The sequence below is a fragment of the Mastomys coucha genome, unplaced genomic scaffold (genome assembly GCF_008632895.1).
Source record: "Mastomys coucha isolate ucsf_1 unplaced genomic scaffold, UCSF_Mcou_1 pScaffold6, whole genome shotgun sequence".
Lineage (NCBI taxonomy): Eukaryota > Metazoa > Chordata > Mammalia > Rodentia > Muridae > Mastomys > Mastomys coucha.
Window position 1 is genome coordinate 131,822,228 of NW_022196912.1, and position 20,041 is coordinate 131,842,268.

Genomic DNA, 20,041 nt, shown 5'->3' on the forward strand with positions numbered 1-20,041 from the left:
AGTTGTCTTTAGTTAGTTTGTTTGTTTTCTATAACATATAGATTCTTTCATGTGTTTATTTAGTGAACAAATTTATAAATATCTATCATTTGTACACTTCAAAAGGAGCTGCTATAGGGTGTCCCAGTCTATAGAGGCCCAAGGAGCAGAAAAATCCAGAAAGCATGCTATTTACACCAACAATGGTCGATGCTTTTTTGCCTGATAGATGAGTGTTATTATATTGAAACTTATATTTATATTTTCCTAATGAATAATGAAGATGAATAACTTTTCAACTGATTAGTGAAAATGTGAAACTCTGTTTTGTGAATGGCCCAGATCTTTTGCCCATTTTCGTATGGAAGCCATCTTTTCTTTGCTATTTATCAGGAGCTGTTTACACATTAACACAATTTCACTTCAAATAGAGAAGCCTTGACTTCAAGTTATCTTCCTCAAATAGTACTGCCCACTGTCTTGAAGCCAGAGAGACTTTAGAATGACCTTTGGGAAGCATTAAAGAAGAAAAATGGTTAGAGGAGAGAAAAATTCCATTAGTGTGAATGGACAAAGCAAAAGATAGCTCCTGCTTCTGTGATCAGGGTGTGGTTGCTATGGGCAGATGAGACCTGCTGGAATGGATGGGTGTACAGATTGATGGCTTGCATATATGGGGTGTGTGTGTATGTGTGTGTTCACATGCGAACTATAGACTTATTTTTCCAAGTAACATCCTGGATCCACACCAGAGGAATTCTGGAAACTACTATCTGGTATCCAAAGAATCCCAAGTCTGTACTTTTTTCTACTTAAAAACAACAGTGAACCAGGAGTATGCAACTCAAATGATTCTGCCCACTTACCTTCTCCAGTGCAGCTTGAACAAGTGACTCACTCTCTGTGTCGAGGGCAGATGTAGCCTCATCTAAGATCAGAATTTTGGGGTTTCGAACTAGCGCTCGAGCAATGGCGATTCTCTGTTTCTGGCCTCCACTCATTTGAGCTCCTTTTTCCCCTACTAGTGTATTAAATTTCTAATGAGATATAGAGAGGAAAAAACACACAGAAAGATGGTTAAATGATTAGAAGTCGAAGTGGCAGGCACATTTCTGCTTTGATACCAGCTTAATGATTGCTTTATCATTAATTTGATCATTATAAAAACAAACATCTCAGAGGGAAAGTTCTAGCAAAGAGAACAGGGAAAGGTGACTTAGGACCAAACCAGATAAATGGAAAGAATGATTCTTAGAGAAATTCTTTGTTGGAGTGAGTTTTTGAATCTCTTTTATATGACCCCAGAATAGTTTTTAAAAAAAATCTGTGAAGCATTCACTGTAGTAGTATTTGTTGGTAATTTGATATATCCTTTGGAGACTCTGAAAAATAGTAAGACAAAAATGAATTCCACTTAGCAGGGTGTAGTGGTGCCCACCTATAAGCCTAGTGAGGAGGAAACAGGGAGGATGGCCAGGAGTTCAAGGCCATCCTCAACTGCACATTGATTCCAAAGTCAACCTGGCCTACAGGAGACTCTGACTCAAAAACAAAGCCAAAAGACCAAGTGTGGCAGTGTACAGCTTTAATCCCACCATTCAGGAGGCAGAGGCAGATGGAGTTTAGGCCAGTCTGGTCTATGTCTGGAGTTCAAGACAGGCAGGGCTCTGTAGAGAGACACTGTCTCAGAAAAAAATAAAACAAACACACAGAACCCAAACAGACTGAACCAAACTTATCACAATTTCTTTTTTAAAAGCTTTATTTTTTTCCAAAAACATTTTTCAGTCTTGGGAAACATTTAAGGCCTTCTCCATTCATTTATTTCTTGTTGAAAACATTGTTAACTAGTTGAATATTTTTATATTATAGTGGGTAACTTCTTGTACCTGTGGCCCATATTAGTCATATTCTATTGGGTTATGGCACACCTCTCGTCAAGGATAGAAGTTCAAGTAGTCTTTCTAAACCTTCCATTTCTAGACACTTATTTTTTTTCCCTATTTTTATAAAGGTCGCTCTTGGGACTGGAGTGATGGCTCGGTGGTTAAGAGCACTGGCCGCTTCTGTAGAGGATCAACATTTGGTTCCTAGAATCCATCTGTTGCTCACAATCACCTATAACTTCAGTTCTTAAGGATCTGATGTCCTCTTCTGACCTCCATGGACATATGTAGTGAGAAGACAAACTTGAAGGCAAACACTCGTACATATAAAAAAATCTTTAAAAGGGTGAAATATTTTTTAAAAAATAAGTCTTATTGTAGAATAATTATGCACAGTAATTGACATATTTTATGGCTATAACCCTGTTGGGTTTTGGCAGATAAATTTTGTAGTGACCTACAAAATCTTCTCAGGTCCTTCTCAGTGCAAACTTGATCTTGCTTCAAAGTAGTTATACTTGATTTGGACAGTGCAGATTTATTCATTATTTTTTAAGACAGGTTCTCATGCAGCTGAGGATAGCCTCAGATTTTCTATGCAGCCCAGAATGACCTTGGACTGTTCTTGAGTCACTCTGCCTCCACCTCCTAAGTGCTGGGATTACAAGTGTGAGCCATTCTGTCTGGATTTATATGGTGTTGGGAATCGAACCCAGGGCTTCTTGCATTCTAGACAAACTCTCTCCTGAGTTGTATCCTCAGTTCATGTAGTGGTGTTCTGTTTTCTTTTTCTTGTTTTTGTTTTTCCTTTGGTGATTTCTTACATATATACAAAGTATTTAAATTCTGTCTACCCTCTAGGACCCTATTCCATCCAAATGACAACTCCTGCACTTGTAGCTTCTGCTCCCAAATTCAAGCTCTGCCCCTCTGTCCTGTACTGAGTCCAGGGTGTAGGAGCATCTGCTGGAGCTAGAGGCTCCTACCACAGCCCACACCCCTGAAGCAGCCTGACCTTCCCTTCCTAAGTGCCCTTTGCCAATATCTCCTTAGCTAGGGGTACTTTTGAAATCTGCTCATGACCTGGCAGTGGTTTATGCTTTTGAGTGGTACCTGTTGAGCGGTGCTGGTGTGTCCCCCACAATGTCAATCTCCCTTGGGCTCCCAGGTGCAGCCTCATCAAACAAAAACACTCCCAGCCCTACTGAGGTCAGTTAAATTTGAAGTTCAGAAAATGATTGACATATCAAAGCTTAAAAATTCATTGTTTCTCTGACATCTAAATTTAACTGGGAACCCTGTATTTCATCTGGTAATAACTTGTTAACTCACCCAGGTACTTATTTCCAAGTTTTGATTATTATGAATAAAGCTCCCATGAATATTCATTGAAAAGATAATTTGTGATTATGTTTTCTTTTCTAGTGGAAGATGATACATAGGAATAGTGAGCTGTCCTGATGGCATATCTAACAGTCTGGCAGGCAAACTGTGTTATCCACTGCTGCTCTTTTCAGAGGGGAGGGGTGGTTCAAGTGCTTATATTAGCACCCAAGTTACTTCAGCAAGTCTTTTCAATTTTGGCCATTCTTGCAAGTATGAAATCACATCTGACTGCAGCTTTTTCAGCTTTTCTTGGTGACTAGTAAAAATGTATAGTTTTTACATGTGCATTGGTTATTTAGTGCATCTTTTGCCAAACCTGAGGTTCTATTTTTTAAAGTCTTAGTTTTTCTTTGTTTCTGATTGTAACAATTTTTAAATAATTTGGGTGTGTGCCCTGGTCAGGTAGAGACATTTGAAACATTTTCTTGTATGGTATATCTAGCTTTTTTATTTTCTAAATGATATTCTTTGAAAGAGGTTTTAATTTAATTTAATTTAATCCAGTTTGTATCTTTCTTTTTTTTTCTCTATATTCTTTTTTTGATGAATTTTTTAAATTTTTATTAGATATTTTCTTTATTTACATGTAAATTTCTCCCTTCTCAGTTTCCCCTCTAAAAAACAAAGAAACAAACAAAAACAACAAAAACAAACCCCAGCTACCTCCCCACTCCCCATGCCTGCCACCCCACCCTTTCCTGCTTATTGGCCCTGGCATTCCCCCACACTGGGGCACAGATCCTTCACAGGGCTGACATCCTCTCCTCCCATTGATGATCGAATTTGCAATCCTCCACTATACACGCGCTGCCAGAACTATCAGTCCCACCATGTGCAGACCTTGGTTGGTGGTTGAGACCCTGGGAGCTCTGAGGGTACTACTTAGTTCATATTGTTTTTCGTCCTAAGGGGCTGCAAATCCCTCAGCTCCATTGGTCCTTTCTCTAACTCCTTCACTGGGGACCCTGTACTCAGTTCAATGGATGGCTGTGAGCCTCTACATCTGTATTAGTCAGGTACTGTCAGAGCCTCTCAGGAGATAACTAACTGGCTATAATTTAGGCTGGCTTGTCTTTCCTTCAGTCTCTGCTCCATAGTTAATCTCTGCCACTTCTTCCATGGGTACTTGGTTCCCCCTTGTATCTTTCTTTTTATTACTGTTTCTTTCCTCCTCTGGGGGGGAGGAGCTCAGGGCCTTGTGCATTCCACAAGTTATATCCTCAGCCTTTAGTCTCAGTTTTTTAAAATTATTTTTCAGAAATGTATATAGTGTATCTTGACCATATTCTCACCCCTCTTTTGAGACATGGTCTTATTTTATCCAGCCAGGCTCTTTTCAAACTTGACAATTTCCTGCCACTGCCTCTGTATCTTGAATACTGGGATCACAAGTGCAATCACACATACTTGAACAGTTTATACTTTTTTAAGAATAAGTATCTTTTAAAAAAGATTCCTTCTTTCTTTCTTTCTCTCTCTTTCTTCCTTCCTCCCTTTCTTCCTTCCTTCCTCCCTCTCTCCCTCCTTCCCTTCTTCCTTTTCTTCCTTCCTTCCTCCCTCTTCCCCTCCTTCCCTTTCTACCTTCCCTCCCTCCTTCCTTCCTTCCTTCCTTCCTTCCTTCCTTCCTTCCTTCCTTCCTTCCTTCCTTCCTTCCTTTTTTATGAGTACACTGTAGCTGTCTTCAGACATACCAGAAGAGGGCATCAGATCCCATTTTAGATGGTCATGAGCCACCATGTAGTTGGTGGGAATTGAACTCAGGATTTCTGGAAAAGTAGTCAGTGCTCTTAATCGTGGCCCCTTACAAACCAAACCAAGCCAACCAACCAAACAACAACAACAACAACAACAACAACAAAAACCCAACTCCCTCCCCCCCAAAAAAACCTCTTTGTGTGTGTCTCGGTGCCTAGGGAAGCCAGAAGACAGTTGTGGTCCCTGGTACTAGAGTTACAATATGTGTACTAGGAGCCAAATGTGAGTCTTCTGGAAGAGCAGCAAATGCCGTTAACTGCTGAATTGTCTCCGTAGCCCCCGTGTTAACACTTTAGCAAGCAGTCCACAGCTTCCTAAGAGTTCTTTGCTTACCTCAACATCATAATTCTCTTCTTTCTGCTAAGGTATTAAATCTATTAATTAATTATTATTTTGAGACTGTCTTACCAAATACTTCAGACTGGTTCTGTACTTGTTGTATAGTGTGGGCTAGCCTCAAAATGGTAATGATTCTCCTGCCTCAGCTCTCTAAGTAGTCTTCTACATTTTCATTTTTGAAACACAAGCTAAAATTTTGCTTTAAGATATATGTCAAATTAATTTTTATGTGTGGTGTGATGCAAAAACCATCATTGGATGATCTTGTTCCAGTACCACTTGCTTAAATTTTTTCTTTCACCTGACTAATTCTACTAGCCTTGCTAAAATTTAATTGATATATGGTCCCATTTTGAGTGTTTGCAATGCTGTTGCACATGTCCATAGGTGTTTCTGTACTATTGTATTGGTTGTTATCTTGAACCAGGTGTTGTGACTGCGTGCTAGCATTGCTCTGTTTTTGAAGATGTTTTTTCTATATTCACATTTTGATTTTATAAATGCAAAGGTATTTTGGAGTCTATCCATCACTTTCTACACATATACAACACAGTCATGGAATTCTCTAATTAGCAAAGAATCACATTTATAAGTTAACTTGGGAAGAATATACTTAAAAACAACTAACACTTTAATAAATAAAGCACAATTTATTTAGAACTTCTTTTATTGTTTTGGCTAATCTTTTGTTAAATGTATTCTTAAGGAAATTTTATTTTGAAGACTTCTGAGTGCTTTAAAATTTTTAATAACTTTTATCTCTATTTAAAAATTTAGTTGATTTGTAAGAAAGTTTGGGCTCTTTATTTGCTTTCTCTTGAGTTTGTTTGGCAGTTTGTGTCTTTGAAGGGGCTGACCCTTCCTCTTCCACAGGTACAAGGAGGTTCACAGTTTCCCTTAAGGCCAACTTACTTCCTGTTCTCCCCTTTCTCACCTTCTCTCCCCTCCCCCTCCCCCCACAGTGAGTATGCCTGTGAACATTGGCATTCACCACACTAACCTTTAGTTTCTTCTTTTATTCTTTGGATTACAGCATTGTGACTTACTATTAAATTTACAGCAAAGGGCATTTTTGTTTATACATGTACTTTTAGTAAAGTAAATATCAACTTGGAGAGTCAGGTTGAAGAGTACATGGAAATGCTCTTGAATTCTAAGTGAGAGGCAGGAGAGCACTGTGCATTTGAGGAAATTCACTGAAAGGAATAAAAGACCAACAAAAGGCAATGTGCTGCTTCCCAACCAAGGAAAGTAACCTTCAAGCCCTGAATGATCTTGCTGGCCTTCATGCTATGATAATCACTACGTTAAATCACAGCATAATAAACATTATTTTTAAAAAAGAGTCAGTTATTTTGTTACAATGTACACAGTGTGGTTTTTAAGTATGTCCTTCAAAATTAAGGCTTTTGTTATTGTGACTCTCAAATGATGGATTGTAAATGTAATTTAATTTCAAGTGTAAGTTTTTTATATCTTATTGGGCACAACTACAATTATCAGGTGGTTCTAATGAACTTAAACTTCAGGAAACATAGGTAAATGGTTTAAAAACTATTACACCATGTTCATTAATACTTGTTTTGCTGTCAAGAATTTCAAATTTATCACATCTTTTTACACTTCTACATTTTTTTGTTTTGCTTTGTTTTGTTGGTTTTTTGTTTGTTTGTTTGTTTTTGGTTTTTTGAGACAAAGTTTCTCTGTATAACCCTGGCTGACCTGGAACTCACGCTGTAGACCAGGCTGGCCTCGAACTCAGAAATCCACCTGCTTCTGCCTCCCAAGTGCTGGGATTAAAGGCATGCGACACCACTGCCCGGCCAGTTCTACATTTTTTAATATGTGTTTGTCCCTTGCACTTTTAGAAGAAGCCTTGTCCCCCTCATCTTAGCACACCAGTCCTGACAATTTGTGTGAGCACGCCATTTCTACTACTAGCCACTAGATGGAGTTACAAAACCAACGTTTGTTCTCAGCTTGCGCTGATTTTCTCAAATTTCTTTGTCCTGCTTTAACATAGATATTATTTTCTCTTTTTCGTGTACAGTAACATGCAGAAAAAGTAAACTTACCTCTCCCAATTGGCCTTTCACTGACGTCTTCCTTCTTTTGGACTTTAGCACGTTCCTCTCTTTGCAGATGCTGCATCTAAAATACTCTCCACATTAACCCACTGTGTAATGTGAATTAGCCTACCGTAGGCTGTGCGGAGTACTCAGGTGCTCTGGGTGGATTTTGAGAACCCAGACAGCACAATGCTCACCTTAGGAAAGGCCATTATGAAGTCGTAGGCGTTTGCCTCCCTCGCTGCCTGCTCCATTTCCTCTTCACTCACGCCTTCCCGCCCAAACTTAATATTGTTACCGATGGTGGTCCCAAACAGAACTGGCTCTTGTCTGACCACTCCAATTTGCTCTCGGTAATGTCGCACGTTTTGGGCTCGGATGTCATTCTCATCTACCGTGATCTGCCATACCAAAGAACCAAGCAGGCTATGATGCTGCCCAAGGTCTTGGCTTTCAATTGTTTTCTTAATCCAAAGAATAAACCGAGAAGTAGTATCTCAGCAAATACTGGCTATATTTTAGTAAACATATTTATGGTATGGATAACACCAATAGATTTTTTTTTTCTGGTAGATTGGAACTAACAAATCTTCAAGAAATTTTAATTAACTTAAATCCCATGAAACCACAAACTAAGTATTAATAAGGTTGTTAGTAAGACAGACATACACAAACACTGTAGGTGCTGCAAATGTTATATAGGCAGATACCATCAACTTTGTTGTTTTAAGACTGATGGTGTCTATAAGGTGCTAGCCTTTTTATTTCTCAATGCCTTATTCAATCACAAAAGGTAAAAGTTCCTTCTCTGTCTTCTTAGTTAGCACAGTCACCTCAACACATTCCAGGGACAGAGTTGGATGTGGCCATCAGAGAATCCATTCCTCACAACCCTAGCATTTATGTGAGAACTGGTACTTTTTTACACTGATCCAGTAATTTAGTCACTATTAACATAAACTCAGGCCTGCAGACTTCTAAACAAGCTTTCTTCTAAAGACACTATAGTCAGTGTTGAGTAGAAACATTAAGAATTAGTTTTTTTTTCTTTTTGTGTACATGTATACATGCTCATGTGTATGCATGCTATGTGTGTGTGTGTGTGTAGCAAACAGTGTTTGGTTATGTGTGCACATGTGCATAAGGGCCAGTGTTTGAGTATGTGCACATGTGTGCATAGGGACCAGTGTTTGGGCATGTGCACATGTGTGCATAGGGATCAGTGTTTGAGTATGTGCACATGTGTGCATAAGGACCAGTGTTTGGGATGTTCATACGTGTGCTTAGGTGCCAGTGGTTCAGTGGTTAGGTCTCTTCCTGGATCAGTTTCCTCTTTAATTTTTGAGATAGGATTTCATAGGGAACCTGGAGCTCACCAATTCATCCACATTTTCTGGTCAGCAAGCCTCAGAGATCCACTTCTCTGGCACTGGGATTGCAGATGTGCAAGTCACAAGTTTTATGTAGGTGCTGGGGATGCAGCAAGCTCTGAAACACTGAACCATCTCCCCAGCCTCTCCTACATGATTTTTTCTAGCAGTCTGCACTTACACAGCCTTCTTCGGGGTCATACAGCCTCTGCAGAAGCTGGACTGTTGTACTCTTGCCACTGCCACTGGGACCAACCAAAGCTACTGTCTCTCCAGCCTTAATCTTGAGATTGAGACCTTTCAGAATCTGTTATATGCACAGAAAATGATACAGTTAGGAATGATAAACAATTACGTACATACAGTCAACAATGAATTTGCAATTATAAACAAAAATTATTATGTGGCACATGAAAACAATTTAGATCTTATATTTATTTGTATAGTAATACACAGTTTGGGAGTAAAGTATTTAAAATTTTCCTTACACATAGATTTAATTTAAGAGTTATCTAGCCACAGAAAATGTCACATTTTCATTAGCATATTTTAATTGTAAAAAATTATGTTTCATTGTGACATTGCCATATGTTTGTATAAAACATCTTGCTCATACTCATCCTCCATTGCCTTCTCTTTCCTTCTTCCCCCTCTCTTCCTTGCTCCCTTCCTCTTTCCATGTTTACATGTGTGCAGATACACATTGTGTGTGTGTGTGTGTGCATGCACATGGAGGCTCCATGTTCACATCATGAGTTTTCCCCATCTACCAAGCCTGCAAACTTCACATTTTTAACTTACACGAATCTTATGACAACAAAATTAATATTTTATCTTTTACTTTGTAACAAGTGGAATCTTGACAAGTGATTGAGTTACTTAGGAAAGTTCCCCTTTAGAATAGGTCTAATATTTTTTACAAGGTGCATTCAAAATAGCAAGTTGGAAGTGGAAAACCAAGTCTTGAAAGCTAAGCTGTTCTTAACCTTCACCAGTGCAAAATGGCATGCCCCCTCCTTTCCTGCTCCCGCACAGACACACAAATTAGTTAAAGACAATTGTTTACTCAGATATGGTAGCATATGCTAGTCAAGAGTTTGCCTGGGGTCCTAGTGAAAACCCAGCTTCAAAGTAAAGAAACAATAAGTGTTTAGAACCCAGTGAGCATGACCGGGGGCATTATTAGCACAACTGGTGCTCAGGGTCCCAAAAGCCAGCCTAAATGTATATTCAACTGATTACTCTTCCGAAGGTCCTGAGTTCAAATCCCAGCAACCACATGGTAGTTCACAACCACCCATAATGAGATCTGATACCCTCTTCTGTTGTGTCTGAAGACAGCTACAGTGTACTTATTTACAATCATAAATAGATATTTGGGCCAGAGTGAGCAGGTCCTAAATTCAATTCCCAGCAACCACATGGAGACTCACAACCATCTATATAGCTAAAGTGTACTCATATTCATAAAATAAATAAATCTTAAAAAAAATAAAAATAAAAAAATGCAGGAGAAAAGGCAAAAAAACAGACAACAATGGTGACAAACATGTCATAAGCAAAAGGCTCTGAGGAGAGAATTTCAGTAAAAATATTGGTCAGAGAAAAAACAGAGAAAGGAGTGGGCACATTACTTTTAATGCAAATTCTATACGGCACATTAGAAGTTGATAGCATTAGAAATCTCATCTGTTTTACTTAAAATTTTGTCTCCCCTTCTTTTATCCTAAAAACGTATTTTTTTTAGGAGCTGTCTTTTGTAATCCTTAACAATGCTACTTTTGAGGGTGGGTAGCGGAGGGAACAAATAAATTTAATAGGAGAGGCAGGCATAATTTCCCAAGAATTATTTGTTTTTAAAAGATTAGTTTGTTGAGTGCACTCCAAGAGGGCAGTGGGCTGGACATTAGCTAGTTTGAGTCTCCTTAGAACTATTAAAGACTGAGTGATTAGAATGGGACAGATTCTGTGTTTTCATAAGTGTATGTGCACGGACACAGGTTATGTACGTGTGCCTGTGTGTGTGAGTGAGAGTGTGGGGAGTGAGAGGAAGGGTATCTAAGATACAATTGCGCATGCAGTAGAAGCCCCAAAGGTGGGAGAGGGAAGGCCTAACAGGTACACATCTAAAGGTTGGAAATTCCCAGATTCAAAGGAATTAGTTCAATACAGCTGGATAATATCCCGGCACTACCAGTAGGTGGCAGCATCAATCAAAGACAAATCAGCAAAGGAGAGTGGAGGAAACAGTTAAAAAGGCCTAGAGGTCAAGTATAGGAGAGAGGAAGGAAAATATAAATCACTGTTCCACATAACCCACGTTGGGATAACCCACTTCCACACGTGTTGTAATGTTTGTTCTTGTATTCTCAATTGTTAATTGCAAGGTCGGCAGCACCAGGCTAGCAGGATATGTAAATGTTTGTTGCTTCGTAACCGGACCCAAGAGAACAGCAAGCTACGGTGGGGGGAAGGTCACACATACCTTCCAACCCTCCCCCCAGGCCAACTGGACGAAAAGGAAGGGTTTTTTTTGCATAATAGGCAGGAGGGTGGGAAGGAGGAATGGCAGGAGGACTGTCTGAAGGACTGGGAGAGAAACAGAAAGGTTGCAAGGTCCTGAGGTAGAGCAGAGAGAGAGCCAAATGGCCGGAGAAGTCAGCTTAAGTTATATGGGCTAGCTGTAAGACTGCGCAGCAAACAGGCCAGCAGCCTTATACTATACAGATGTCTCCGCATCTTTATTATTAAACCACAAGGCCAACAATATCCAGATATATTGGCCCCTTGCTTGTCAGTCTGCTTTCTTTCTTTCTTTCTTTTCGTTTTTTAAAAATCTTTTTGGTTTTTTGAGACAGGTTTTCTCTGTATAGCCCTGGCTGTCCTGGAACTCACTCTGTAAACCATACTGTCTAGAACTCAGAAATCCGCGTGCCTCTGCCTTCCAAGTGCTGGGATTAAAGGTGTGCACCACCACTGCCCAGCCTGCCTAGATTCTTTAAGGACAAAATCTGGGTCAAAATCATCGCAAAGAACGGATGGGGAGATGGTTCACTGGGCAAGTACTTGGCATGCAACTGTGAGGATTGTAGTTCAACTCCGGAGCGCTCATACCAATTCTGGAAGAAGTGGAAGCAGCCCATCTGCAATCCTAGGGTGGAAAGTAGCAGCAGGGGATCCTGTGGCAAATGGGCTAGCAAACTGGCTAGCAAACTGGCTGAACTGCTGAGCTTCCAGTCCAAGTGAGAGACACTTCCTTAATATGGAAGGTGGAGGCTGATCACAGAGGACACCAAATGTTGATCTCTGACCTGGTACATGTGCACATGTACATGCACAGTCTCACAGGTTAACATGCATATAGTCACATACCACACATACATGAACAAAAGAATCTTTAAAAAAGTTGCCACAACAGAAGATTCTGGCCGGAAGACAATGTCAGAAAATGGAAGAATGAAACTGTATTTAACATACCTTGACAGAAGGTCTTGATGGATAGCTGAAAGAAACGTTTTTAAATTCTATGTTTCCTTCTATACACTCAGGTACATATCCAGCTGTTGAAAAGTTATCTATATTCGGTTTCTTGGAAAAACAAAGAGATTGTTATGCTTTAAAGGGTCAAGCTGACACTGCCTCTATCCTAGAATAGTTTAGAGATGGACCCTAAAGTTCTCTTAAAATCTCTTTTCTGTTTTTAGAAGTACATGAAACTACACATGAAGTTTTGTCTTTTCTCTTTCTTTCTTTCTTTCTTCTTTCTTTTTTTGTTTTTTGTTTTTTGGTTTTTTTTTTTTTTTTTTTTTTTTTTTTGAGATATATAGCCCTGGCTGAAACTTGTTCTGAAGACCAGGCTAGCCTCAAACTCACAGAGATCCACTTGCTTCTGCCTTCTGAGTGCTAAGATTAAAGGTGTATGCCACCACCACCAAGCAGACACAGTTTTCAGAAAAAAAAAAAAAAATTCCCCCACAAAAGTTAATAATCACAATCTTTCATTCTATAATCAAATGACCAATGTGTAGATTTTAGCCACCCTGTGCTTTTAGTGAGTTGAATGTGCCTGTCTTTCAGGTTCCTTCTTGCAGTAAGGAATGTGGTGAGATCTCCTACCTTATCAATAACCTGGAAAATATTAAAGGCGGCTCCTCTGGCTACAGTGAAGGTTTCCAGGTGAGGGGCTACAGATCCAATGCAGTAACTACTATGGATCACACTGAAGAAAACCTACAGGAGCAAAGTAAACAATGGTCACCTTATAGTGATGTAAGGAAGACAGTGGGATTGGGCGATGTGTTTGGCCTGTGCTCATGGACTATGAGAGGACTTAAATAAGATATGGAAGACAGGATGAAGACTGTAAGGAAAACACAGGCTGCCCCAGCAGTCTTCACCTAGTCTCAGGATGACTCTCCACTGCATGAGTTTGTGTGTCTTCAGCTCCAGAAACCTTTGAGCTGGCTGAACTGTGCTGGCCCACACAGGAAGCTGCCCACAAGCTGAGTGTGCTTCTACAAGCCCCTTCCCTCTACTATGACCAACACTGGGAGATTTAGCAAGAGAGTGATTGAAGTGATAGTTCAGAGACATTATATTGCTTCCCTCCTGTTTTTAGAACTGCCCTGTCACTCACTGTTCTTATTTAAGCAAATGCCTCTACAGGAAAAGGTCAAATAAGGAATGAATTCTACAAGGTCATGCACTTCTCTCTGTCATTCAGATGTGGGAACGAAAGAGTAAAATGTCAGCTCATAGTTCTTCATGTGAGATGAACGAACAGCTTAGACCCTTAACTATGAAAGTCTCAAATTTAAAAGATCAATTTAACTGAAAGAAGACACTTCTATCTAAGATGGAAAGACCAAACAAAAATGGAAGCTGTAGAGAAGGAACCTTTGCTTATCATGACAGATCTCTTTAAGCCTGAACTGATGTCTCTGATGTAGAGACTTAAGGTTAATGGAATGATTTACAAGTTCATACATAACTGTAGCAGTTTAAAAGACTCTGGATTGCAAGATTGGAGAGGGTTGTATGAAGCTTTTCATTCTCTCTCTCTCTCTGTCTCTCTCTCTCTCTCTCTCTCTCTCTTAATATTTCTGTGTATGTGTCTCTGTGTGGGTGTTTTTTTGCACACCAATGCAAACATCAGAGGAGGCCAGAGGACATTGGGTCCTCTGGAGTTGGAGCTAAATCTTTAGGCAATTGTGAACTAACCCCATTCAACATGGGTGCTGGAACTGAACTTGGGTTCTCTGCAAAAACAGTGCATAATTGACCACTGAGCCACCTCTCCAGTCAAAACTCAGCTAAATGCAGGAAAGGATAGAGATACAACAGAGGAATCTAACTACTGTAGGACTTTTTAGTTGACAGCATCTGTGGACTGTGATCAAATCCCAGGAAACCTGAGAGGAAATGCTTCAGTACAAATTGGCCATTTTTAGTGCTAGATTAAGAAAACTGTATTTATTAGTGAGGAATTCAATTATAATTCTTCTAAAAGCACAATGCTTGTCACAATGAGGACACAAAACATGTTAGATGAATAAATCTTGTTATACACACATACACATATTAGAATTTAAAAGTACATGCAAATCGTGAGAAGGTAATCATCCTCATTCAAAGTAAATTTTGGAGCAGAGACTAAAGGAAAGGCCATCCAGAGACTACCCCACCTGGGGATCCATCCCATTTACAGTCACCAAACCTAGACACTATTGTGGATGCCAACAAGTGCTTGTTGACAGGAGCCTGATATAGCTATCTCCTGAGAGGCTCTGCCAGTGCCTGACAAATATAGAGGTGGATTCTCTCAGCCATCTATTGAACTGAGCACAGGGTCCCCAATGGAGGAGCTAGAGAAAGTGATCAAGAAGCTGAAGGGGTTCGGAGCCCCAGAGGAGGAACAACAATATGAACCAACCCATACCCCCAGAGCTCCCAGGGACTAAACCACCAACCAAAGAGAATACATGGAGGGACGGATGGCTCCAGCTGCATATGTAGCAGAGGATGGCCTTGTAGTTCATCAATGGGAGGAGAGGCCCTTGATCTTGTGAAGGCTTTATGCCCCAGTATAGGGGAATGCCAGGACAGAGAATTGGGAATGGGTGGGTTGGTGAGTAGGGGGAGGGGGGATGGGATAGGGGGTTTTCAGAGGGGAAACTGAGAAAGGGGATAACATTTACATTTGAAATGTAAATAAAGAAAATATCTTAAAACAAAACAAAACAAAACTCTAGGTAAGGAAAGATGATCTAAGCCTGCTGTCTTTATTTCCAAATAAGACTTACAGCAAGAATAGTCCCGATGGTGTAACCAGGCTCTCCGCCAAAAATCAAGGAGGTTCCATACCAAAAAGCCAGTCCATAGGCTCCATTCATAAAGAAGTAGACGGCTCCAAGAGACAGCTTTGAAGCTATAGCCCTCTTTATGCCAGCATCCTTTGCATCCTTTAAATGCTGTGTATACCTTACAAAGCAAAACACCAAGTAGTAGTAGCCTTTGGAGAAAACAGAACCAAGTGTTTTTTTTGTTTTTGTTTTTGTTTTTGTTTTTTTTTATCATAACTAAAAGGACAGACCTTTGAATTTCTTTCTCTTGGGCTCCAAAAGCTGTGACTGTTTGGATTGATGACAAGGCTTCTTCAGCCACAGCCCCAGCTTTGGAATAGGCATCCAGCTCCTTACTGGTCAATGAGATAACCATCTGTAACAAGCACAACCACTGTTAGAATGAATCGCTATGATTTGAAATGTTCCTCAGAGGCTGGCTCAACTGGTGGTATCACTTTTGGGGAGTCAGGAATGGGTTCTAGCTGATGGACATAGGCTATTACAGGTGGGTTAGAGTTCACATCTGGCTTTACTCTTTCTCTACTTCCTGGTCTTTGGAGGTGGGAAGTCCAGTCACACTCTTCATCCACCATGGACTCACTCTCACCTTTCTGTCAAGGTGGATTAAAACAGATTATGAACCCCAAATTGCCAGAAGCCATCAGCTTGTAGTCCCCAGAACAATAAGAGAGAGTTAAAAGCCTGGGGTCATCAGCCTTTGACCTTTGTCTGACACTGTGTCCTACCTCAGCACCACAATACCTGACCCTGTCAGGGCAGGACCAAAATAAAACTGCATCCTTGTTATTTGTGCCACAACATCATAAAACGGACTCTGATGGTTAGTTTTAGTTGTCAGCTCAACAAATCTAGAATTAGATCAGCCTGGTCTGTGAGAATATTTGTTGAGCATTGTCTGAATCCAGACAATGGATTAATTGAGGATAATTAATTATATTAATTGAGGTGGGGAGACCTACCCATTACAGATGAACTGATTCCTTTGGTAGGAGATCCTAAGTTGTGTAGGATAGAAGAGAGCTGAAAACATGCATGCACACATTTTTTTCTCCCTCTGCTCTTGACTTCCCTGCTGTGATGGACTGTATCCTGGAACTATGAGCTAAAACAAACCCTTCCTTTCCCAAGTTGCCCTTGTCAGAGTAGATTTTCACAGCAGCAGGAAAGGAAGCTAGGGCGTTAACCAATAGAGAACCAGGGAGAGTGAGGCTTTAGAAAGTACTTAACTCTCACATAATCTGAAATCCAAGCAGCTTCTCATTACCGAGCATTTAAATTCTTATCTGAATTTTTCTTCTACCAGTTAAGTTTCACTGGACTCTCTGTATTTTAAAAACTTTCAGATGTCGGTAGTTTTACTGGTACAATGGGGAAATATTTGACTTAAACATTATTTGTCTCATGGACATTGAAAATTAGTGAGCCTGACTTGAATTGATTTGTAATTATGTACAAAAGGAAGGATTCAGGGGGGTTAGGTCACAGGACTATGGCAGGAAGAGGAAATTCACTTCTCTTATAAATGGAGAATGGTCCTGAAGCCATTACTATTCATTTATGCTGGAATATGGTCAGTAAATGTTTTATCTTTCAACACTCAAAGGTCAGACTTAAAAAGAAAAAAGGAGACACCACCTGTTGTGGACAGTAGGTGGGATTATCTGATTTCTTATAAAATCTAAAGTAGTAGGTACCTCTTTCTTTATTATAATCCATTTGTCAATCCCTTGGAGTTTTATTAGTAAAACAGTTCTGTGAAAGGGAAAAACAACAGGACCACATAAAAGCTGGGAGTTTTGTCTTGCCTACTCATGTAACAAACCATTTGTTTCCAAAATACCAAAGTTCATTCTATACAACTGGAGTTGATTTGGTGTAGAAGAACCTTGTGTGGCTGGTGATGTCACCGGATGGCATAAACTGGCACAAACTGAATACTAATTAATATGACAATTAGGGCTACCATTGCTGGGATGGAATACCATGGCCATAGCCTACTCAGGGAGGAAAGGGTTTATTTTGTTCATAGTTCTGTATAACAGTTTATCATCAAAAGCAGTGAGGGCAGGAATTCACACAGGGCACGAACCTGGGGGCAGGAGCTCATACAGAGCCCATGGAAGGGTGCTGCTTACTGGCTTGCCAGTCTGCTTTCTTATAGAATCCAGGACAATCAGCACAGGGGTAGCACCATCCACAACCGGATGGTCCTCCCCATTGATCACTAATTAAGAAAATGCCTTAAAGCCAGATCTATCGGAGCATTTTCTCACTTGAGGCTCCTTCCTCTCTGATGACTCTAGCTTGTGTCAACTTGATATAAAACTAGTCAGAACAGCTAATCATTTTCTGAGTTTACTTAGCAAAGATAACTCTACACTAGATCACTGGAGGGCAACACCACATTGTACTAAGCCTTGTACATATTAAATATTTACCAAATGCTTGCCAAAGTTAAACTGAATTGAAGAAGATCATGTACCCTAATGACTCTAGTCATTTGTGGGGGAACCCTAACCCTCTCACTTGCTTTCCCTTCAGTTTATATAGCAGTGGGACTTAGATTCCCTCTGCTGTTCCTTTACAACTCTGTCCACTTTGCGCATGAGAGGATAAGTTTCTGCTCTTAGTAACATATTCTGGGCTTTTTTCCCCCCTATTGAGTGATCCTCATTTCATGCAAGCTTAAGATAAAGATGAGGATTACAAGGTCAACACGAGAAACCAGACTATCATAGATCTGCTGCCTAATGCTCTTCAGTGGGATAGCCTTTGCTAGGGTGTCTATGTTCCTCTAAGCAACCACTCACTCACATGCCTGTGAATAACCTATCGAAACATATTGAGTCACAGGCACAAAAGACATGAAAGGAGAAGGGTGATTAGTCCAGAAGAGGAAGAGAACGAGAGTGAGAGTGGGTGGAACAACAAGAAAGGCAATGGGGAGAATGTGATAAAATACATTTTATACTGGTATGAATGAATCTCATTGTTATGTACAATTAATAAATGCTAGTAGAAAACTTTTAAAAAGATCTGTTGTCTGAATATCCAAGCTTCCTTTTAAGAAAACAGTCAACTACAGCATATTTTCATTGCTAAAAATCTTTGAATGAACTTGTATTATCCTGATAGCAAGTGAACCAGGAAATTTTATGGATTTTATTCTTGAAAATTGAGTATTACAAAATTAAAAGCACAATGCCTTTGATGAAGTGGGCACATACACTGGACAACTGAGGAGATATGATTTTGAGAACTATTAGGGATACTTGGACTGCTGGAGGATGAATACACACACACACACACACATACACACACACATACACTCACTCACTTTCACCAGATTGTAAACAAGATTATTATCTTGTTTACAATACTTCTCAGAATACTTCTCAGAATGCAATTGAGAATGCAAATACAAATTTGTTTAAAGAGCTGAATCATGTTTACTTAGATGTTAACACATTTTCTAAATCATTTAAAGATATGCACAGTGTAAACTGTGAGGCGACTGCTATCAAACGGCACTTTAAGGGTGCTAATTGAGGATCTTTCCTTCTCTTCTACCCAGTACAGTGAACTACAATGCCTTCATTGGGGGGATTTAGAACATACAAGGCTCCCCCTGCAACAGCTAAATGTCCAATGTGTAATGTCATCATCCTCTATCTGTGTTATCATTTGAAGCAGTACTAGACTATTTTTTTCTGTTAGTGAGATATTAATGAACAATCAAATGCTAACTATGTAATTTAAAGACATAAAGGTGATTATTGATTAAAAGATCAGAGGCTGATAAGCTGTCTTATATCTGAGATAGGCAAAATAAAACAGAAGTAGCCCTCTCTTGCAGATTTGGTAACCACTGTGCTCCTTCTTCTGCTGCCAGGACCGGGACTAGCTTGCTTACCCTAGAGCACAGTGCTGATGAAGCCATTATGAAAGGAGATGTAGACAGAACCACCAGGGAGAGTTTCCAGCTCTTTATCAAGCTTATCACCAGGCCAATAGAAAACCCAGATAAGTTCTGAAACATCAGAGGGATCTTATCTCCAATACCATCACAGAGTTTGCTGATGTCACTGCAACAGAGAAGTTCCGGTGGTTCAGTTACACACAGGCTGTATGTTCACACCAAGGCCACAGAGACCCTTTTCCTTCCCTTACCCAGTCATGCGGGTGTTAAGTTCACAGATGTCACTGCCATCAAACCAGCTGATATCTTGTGCCAAAATTGAATGAAAAAACTGTTTTCGGATTCTTGTGGTTTGCCGGTCTGCAGTTATGACCCAGAAGGAAATCTGCACGTAGCCAAAAACGAGGGCAGCTGCTCCTATTCCAATATAATATAGAGTCAACCTGAAGGAAGATGACTGAACATTAGGCAGGAACACAGCTTTCCCCCAAGTAAGACAAACAAAGCAAAAACCATCACCAACAATGCTACCAAAAATAGAAAAGAAATCTAATATTTGGTAAAATTTATTTTGGAATATAGAAATCACCCATGACAGAATGAGCAAATATTGAATAATATTCTGAAATTTCCCTTAAGACATCCAGATCATATCTTTGACATTATTGGTAGAAATTAGTACTTTAAAACATCTTTATTCTATCTTCTTTTAGTATTTATCATACCTTCAAGTGGGAAAATTACATTGAAGTAACTAAGATAGGTGCAGGTGAACAGGAGGGGGAAAATGTTCCTATTCATAAATAACTGACAGGAAATACCACATATTCTAAAATCCAATGTTAAACTCTGTGGGTGGTCATTTTAGAACTCAATATAATACAGAAGGATAATTAATTGAAAGTAGTTTTTTTTCTTTTAGATATTTTCTTTATTTACATGTAAATTTCTCCATTCCCAGTTTCCCCTCCAA

The 20,041-nt window shown here is 39.7% G+C and overlaps 1 protein-coding gene across 1 annotated transcript in view; it reads right to left on the reverse strand.

Moving 5' to 3' along the window:
- Abcb5 (ATP binding cassette subfamily B member 5) overlaps positions 1-20,041 on the reverse strand; it is a 100,222-nt gene that overhangs the window by 55,593 nt on the left and 24,588 nt on the right. Inside the window, exons 6-14 of the mRNA XM_031356875.1 lie at positions 19,320-19,511; positions 19,063-19,234; positions 15,377-15,501; positions 15,087-15,264; positions 12,901-13,014; positions 12,262-12,372; positions 8,966-9,091; positions 7,612-7,815; positions 846-1,016 (exon numbers count right to left, since the gene is read on the reverse strand). Of these exons, the coding sequence (XP_031212735.1) occupies positions 846-1,016; positions 7,612-7,815; positions 8,966-9,091; positions 12,262-12,372; positions 12,901-13,014; positions 15,087-15,264; positions 15,377-15,501; positions 19,063-19,234; positions 19,320-19,511 (1,393 nt within the window). The remainder of the gene's footprint in view (positions 1-845; positions 1,017-7,611; positions 7,816-8,965; positions 9,092-12,261; positions 12,373-12,900; positions 13,015-15,086; positions 15,265-15,376; positions 15,502-19,062; positions 19,235-19,319; positions 19,512-20,041) is intronic.